The 6,469-nt window shown below is 55.1% G+C and overlaps 1 protein-coding gene across 1 annotated transcript; it reads left to right on the top strand.

The window, feature by feature from the left end:
* Nucleotides 1–42: 42 nt before the first annotated feature.
* Nucleotides 43–5,948, top strand: PXMP2 (peroxisomal membrane protein 2). The gene is given in 6 exon segments (XM_006768760.2): nt 43–1,272; nt 1,274–1,431; nt 2,871–3,033; nt 4,526–4,645; nt 5,633–5,730; nt 5,774–5,948. Coding segments are annotated over 5 exon segments (570 nt in total). The 5' UTR covers nt 43–1,212; the 3' UTR covers nt 5,702–5,730; nt 5,774–5,948.
* Nucleotides 5,949–6,469: the final 521 nt, after the last annotated feature.

Raw genomic sequence — 6,469 nt, forward strand, 5'->3', positions numbered from 1 at the left:
GCGCCTCCCGGGGGCTGAGTGAGGAAGGAGAAACCCCGAGTGTACGAGCTCCCAAAGGCCGGGAACCCACGGGAAGCTCGGCACCTGCGGTTCGGTGCAATCGGCTCGCAACAGGGACTCGTAGGCACTGACGCTGGGCGCCCGGGAGCCGGGTAGCGGAAGCACCACGGCTGGGGTCCCGCAGACCGGCCCCGGGGCGGAGGGACCCGTGGGGAGGGCCCTCGCCTGTCAGTTAGAGGGCGAGGTGGTCAGGTTGGTCCTGGCCGAGCTCCGTGCTTTAACGGGCAGTGCGGCCCTTAAACTTTTTATGAGACGACTCCCCGGCCACTGCCCTCGTTGAACTAATTTTACAAGCCTGTTCCCTTTTATTGGCCCAGCCTTTCCTAAATGTGCACAGCGTGCTTCCTGTGTGCGGGCATTAGACAGGTGGGTAGGGCCCTGGCCCTCATGGAGGTTGCATTTTAGCGAAGAACTAGACAAAAAGCAGATAAATACACAAAACGGGGAACTTATCCAAGGGGACATTTGAACAGAGGCCGGAATGAAGGGGTGCGGGGCAGAAGGGAAGCAACTGCGCTTTGGCAGCGGGCACAGCAGAGCGAAGGTCCTGAGGGAGGAGCAAGCTCGGGAGTCGGAGTCTGTGTGGCTGGACACCTGCCCGTGAGCAGGGAGAGGATGAGCGAGGAGCAGCCAGGGGTCAGATCCAGGTCTCACCGCCCACCGTGAGACCTTCGGGTATTTCGGCTCAGAGCTTCTCAAAAGTCAGCGATAGACCAAGCTTTGGAGCCACCGGGCCTCTTTTTTCAGGGACATTTTTATTGTGATAACCGTAGACTCACATGCAGTTACGAGGAACAACACAGAGATCCCGGTGCACTTGCCCAGTCCCCCCGTCGCTAACATCTGCAGAATACACCCTCACAGCCAGAACACTGGCGTGGGCACAGTCCCCAGGTCAGACTCAGGCTCCCCCAGCCTTTCTGGTACCTGCCAAGTGTGTGTTTAGTTCCAGAGCTTTGTCACATGTACAGACTTTATCCACCAACGGAGTCCAAGTACAGAGACCTTCCATCATGAAGATCCCTCCCGTCACCCACCTCCCACACACGGTCACCTTTGCAGTTATGGTGTCACCAGCAGGATACCGACACTGGCGCACCCGCCAAGTGGAGATCTTGCTGCTGCCTCTGCCCTTCGACACGGGCACCTTGCATGGCAGCTGCTTTGATGAGAACTGGTCCCCACCCATCCCCAGCCTGGCCTCACAACAGCCCTCCTGCTGGTCCTCCCGTTTTCTCACTCCCTGTCTGTCCACAGTGGCATTTTGTCAGCATTTGGGAACTTCCTGGCCCAGATGATTAAGAAGCGGAAAAAAGAAAACTGCTCTCAAAAGCTAGATGTCGGTGGGCCCCTCAGATATGCCATTTACGGGTGAGTCCCACCGCGGAGCCAAGCGAAGGTATCCAGTTTCTGGAATGATCTAATTTGGAAAAATAATTTTAAAAAGCAATGAAGTAATCATGGGGGAAATCAGAACAGGGGATAAGGTTAACTTACTTTCTAGTTTGATATGGTTACTTTTAATTTCATGGGTGGGAGTGGCCTCTTCACTGAGCTGAGAACAGGAAGAGCAGGTAACTTCCCTGAACCTAGAGGCCAACCTCAAGACTCAAAGACCATGAAAGTGGAAACCAGACTCATGTACGGCCAGTTAGTTATTTTCATAGCATAAGCATGCAGAGAAGCATTCAGGTGACCTGAAAAATGTCCAGTTTCTGAACCACTTATTGAATTGCAGAAGCTCAGAGATTCAGGAGTTTTACCAATTAAACCCACCCTGGGTTCTCTGGCCAAAAGTAGTGTTTGTACAGACAGATGGCTTTGAAGCCTTTTGTAACAAATGATTTTTTTTTCCAATTCAAAATTCACAAATACCATTTTTGTAGGTAGTTAACTTTACTCACCACAGCTTTTTTCCATACGTATTTAAAGCTGTGATCCCCACCCCAGGGAGGGGAGAGTGTACCAGAACCCCCTGAAGGCCTCACCAACCAGTTTTCCATCCTCAAGGCTCTGTTCTCCCACCGAGAACCCCTGCTCCAGGCCACGGGTCCTCAGGGTGAGAACAGACAACTGAGAACCACTTGCTTAAAGGCTTTCAGTGTCAGAAGTTGGAAGGTCCCCGAGGCCCTGCCCCTCTTTCTATTACTGAATTTTACGAGCAGCAGGTCTGTTGTCCCAGATGCTGTGGCGGGTCCCAGTTCTCTGCACACGCTGGAAAGAGTAGCAGCAACGCAGGCAACAGGTGCACAGCCCCAGGGTTCACCCTGGCTGATTACCTGAAGGATTTGATGGAAAAACTCCAGGGGTGGGATTGGGGGTGCATTTATTTATTGCTGAGCACCTCTGACTCAGGCCCTGCCCGAGGCGCTGCAGACACAGCAGTGAACAGACACGGTCCTGCCCTGTGACGGTTTTACTTCCTGGGGCAGAGAGAGGGCACCATACAACTAAACAAATGAGGTCAGGGCATGTGATAAATGCTATGAAGAAAGCCACCTGGGCCTGGAAGAGAGGGTGGCAAGGACAGCAGGGGGCTTGTTATCTAGAGCCACCAGGAAAGAACTCTCCAAGCCAAGTGTTGAGAAGGAGCCGGCCACGTGAAGGTGGCAGGAACCCAAGGCAGGAACAAGTCTGGCCTGTTGGAAGCAAACAGGAACGCCAGAAGCAGATCCAAAGAAAGCGCACTTTCCAGGACCATGGGTCTGTGTGGTCAGTGCCGAGAGAGGCAGGGTTTGGGACCTGGCGTTTGGGGGTGAGCCTAGCCCTGAGAGGTGGTCCAGCTCCCCCCCCCCCACCTGTGGCCTCAGGTTCTTCTTCACCGGGCCGCTGAGCCACTTCTTCTACCTCTTCATGGAGCACTGGATCCCCCCCGAGGCGCCCTGGGCAGGGCTCAAGAGGCTGCTCCTGGACCGCCTGCTCTTCGCGCCCGCCTTCCTGCTGCTGTTCTTCCTCGTCATGAGCTTCCTGGAGGTTGGTCTCTGCTGCCGCTCCCCAGTGGGCAAGGGTTCTGAGCCTGGCACCGGGTGGAACTCGGGGTCTGCGAACTTCTCCGACTCTCACATTGAAGGTTCACAGTTGCCTTGATCCACGTCGGGAGCAGAGCACAGCCGTGTTGGCAGTGCCTGTGGGTGCGAGCGGAAACCAGTCGGATGTCCCCGAGCGTGGGTTGTGCGCCCCACTCCTTGCACCTGCGGTCAGGTCTGGTCCCTGAAGGTGTTAATAAAGCACGTCCTCTAGCCCGTCACAGAATGATCCCAAATACTTGGGTAGCTGTATTCAGTGTGGCTGTTCCCGCAGTAGTCCTGTACGTTTTGTACGTCATCAGACATGATTCTGAAAAGGAGTCACGCAGACTGCGGAGGAGGCCGGGGCCCAGGAGTTTCAGGCCTCAGTGATGTTGCAGAAGCCTGAGCTAACTCGGTACCCGAGAGCCTGGGTGCCCTGAGGAGGCCGACTGCCCACCACGCAGGTCAGGTCCGCGCTAACGGGCCCTTCAACCCCTCCACCTGCGCTCTGCCAGTCTGCTCTGTGCCCAACATGTGCCATGGTCTGCCTTGACATGTTTCAACCGATCACAGCAGGTAAAGGCTCCTCACTGAGGTTTTATTTTGAAACAACATCTCCAGTTTTTGTTACTACGGAGAATTACCTTTGTTGTGTACAGTGACCCTAGGGATAAGTAGGAAAGATGTTGAGACTTAGCTGTGATTGCTAGTAATTCCCTGATAGTTTGAAAAGAAATGTTTGGGAAGTCCTTAGGACATCTGAGCCAGGAGGAAGCAAAGGGTGCCCACATTAGAAGCGAGGCTACAACGGCTGTTGCTCTTTTTATTTCCTTCCAAATACAAAGGGAGTATATTTTCATTAAAAAGTAAAGTGTTATCAAAGTGCATAAAGTCCCGAAAGGGACTATGCAGGAGCACAGCGGACCATGAGCTCACACAATCACACACTCCAGCCGCCGCCGCCGCCGCCAGCGTGTTTCACCAGACACCCTGTCGCAGGTTCCACCGCAGGCTGTCCCTTTGGTGTGGGTTCCTGGCTGGTCAACTCCTAGAACTGTCGGCTGGAAGGCCATCCTCGTTGGCCCTCCCGGCAGCGACGCAGGACCACAGCACCAGCTGCACTTACTGAGCACTGGCCTTGCCCCAACTGTGCCTCCATTTCACGTCATTCTGGCCTCGCACCAACCCCGCCACACCAGGCCAGCCAGTGCGAGGGCGAGGACACGGGTCCCCACCGTGTGAGCAGTGCTCACTGCTCTGGTGGTTTTCCAAGTGGATGGTGAGCTGCCTACAGCTGCACCGCTCATTACCCACCCGTATGTGCTGCCCATGTGTACACGGAACAAAGTCTACAGTGAAAAAACCCCACTGCGTTAGGGTTTGGGGGTCCCCAGACCCCAGTGCCCCAATCTCAGCCTGAGGCAGTGGGGCTCACTCACCCCGTGTTTCCTTTTCAGGGCAGAGATGCCGCCGCTGGCGCTGCCAAGGTGAGGAGCGCATTCTGGCCGGCGCTGCAGATGAACTGGCGCGTCTGGACCCCAGTGCAGTTCATTAACGTCAACTATGTCCCCATACAGGTGAGGCTGTCTCACCGCCCAGGGCCCCAGGGCGCCAGCCTCACCAGAGGCCCTTTCCCATCAGCCTTTCCCCCCTTGCCACAATCTTCTTTTTCTCGGGTGACTGTTACTGGGGACCTCTGTCCACACCTTCTTTCCTCTGGGAGGGCCGGGGGTGGGTAGGGCAGACTGAAGAGGGGTAAAGGGGTAAACTTGAGAACATGAGCATGCAGACGACGGGGGCTGCAGAGGCTGAAGACCTGCATGTGCACGGGCCTGGGGCTCAGAGAGGTGAGAGGCAGGGAGGGTCGAGGTTTTTCCCAAGAGTGAACTCAGGGAACAGGTAGGTAAGGACACCATGCACTCCACAAAGAGGACAGGATGGCTGAGGACATGGTCTGTGGCTGTCAGCGGGCAGGCTGGAAAACGGAGTCTTTGAAAGTAGTAGGGACAGAATGCGGTGGCTAAAGTTCCATTTCAGGTGGTTGCAGGCGATGCTTAAGGGGCAGTGGTATCTGCCCGTCTGCTCTAGACTTGGGATACAGTGGTTAACAAGATGGACCAGACTTTCGTCCATGGAGCTTACCTGCCGGATAGACTCACTGACGAGTTCAGGTGGGGTTTGCTTGTGAGATCACTGAGCAGGGCAATGGGCAGTGACAGCCTAGAGTGAAGAGCTGGTCAGGAGGGTGTCAGGACTGGATGAAGGCACCGTGTGAGGGCCAGTCCTGGGGTTGAGCCAGGACCTGAAGTTGATGTTCATGAAGGAGGGTGAGGGACAGTTACTGAGTGTTTTCCCTGCTGGCCTGTGTAACTAGTGAGGCAGGAACTCTGTCTTCTCCATTGCTCTCTGCTGGGGGTCTCGCCCAGTGCTCCGTACAAAGTAAAGACCTGTAAGTGCAACAGTGCTGGCCGGACCCGCCAGTGAAGGAACTCGGCGAGGGGACTGGTGCCTGGTGGGTGTTGTCAGGGCCTTGCGCTCACTGGGGCCTGTGTTCTCTCTGGCAGTTCCGGGTGCTTTTTGCTAACCTGGTGGCTCTGTTCTGGTATGCCTACCTGGCCTCCCTGGGGAAGTGAGGAGGGTCCAGAGAGGCTGCACCAGCACGGCCGGGCTACACCAGCACGGGGTAGTGCCACCTGCCCCGGGTGAGACAGAAACGGCCGGGGCGGAACGAATCTGACTCCAGATCATGTGATCAACATGCCCTAAAATGATGGAGAAACAGCAACCTCTCAAAAATACTAAGAATGATTTCACTTGTCACCTTAGACTGCATTAGGATCACAATAAACTATAATGTACCTTTTTTAAGGGTAATTTAAATTTCTCCTAATGACTGCTGTGGCTTTGGGGGCTTCTTACTTAAAAAAAACGTGTGTGTGTGTGTGTGTGTGTGTGTACACTTCAGAGAGGAAGAGATGGGGAGAGAGAAACATCAATGATGAGAGAATCATTGACTGGCTGGGAATGGAGCCCCCAACCTGGGCATGTGCCCTGACCGGGAATCGAATCGTGACCTCCTGGTTCGTAGGTTGATGCTCAACCACTGAGCCACGCCAGCGGGGCCGGAGTGATTCTTTAAAATGTAACTCAGATCATGTCACTTCCCAACCTGAACACCTGCAAAGATGACCCAGGAACTTCCCTATGGGCGTCCGACCCCAGAGAACTGAGAGCAGGGACTGGAGGAGAGATCGGCCCACCCATGCCCACAGCAGCATCACAACGGCCAGGAGGTGGGAACAACCTGTGTCCGCGGGCAGATGAGTGGAAAGCAAGATGTGGGCTCTCCCCACAGCGGGACCGTGTTCGGTCTTAAAAAGGAAGGGAATTCGGCTCCTGCT

Source organism: Myotis davidii, unplaced genomic scaffold, assembly GCF_000327345.1.
Source record: "Myotis davidii unplaced genomic scaffold, ASM32734v1 scaffold43, whole genome shotgun sequence".
In the NCBI taxonomy this organism is placed as follows: domain Eukaryota; kingdom Metazoa; phylum Chordata; class Mammalia; order Chiroptera; family Vespertilionidae; genus Myotis; species Myotis davidii.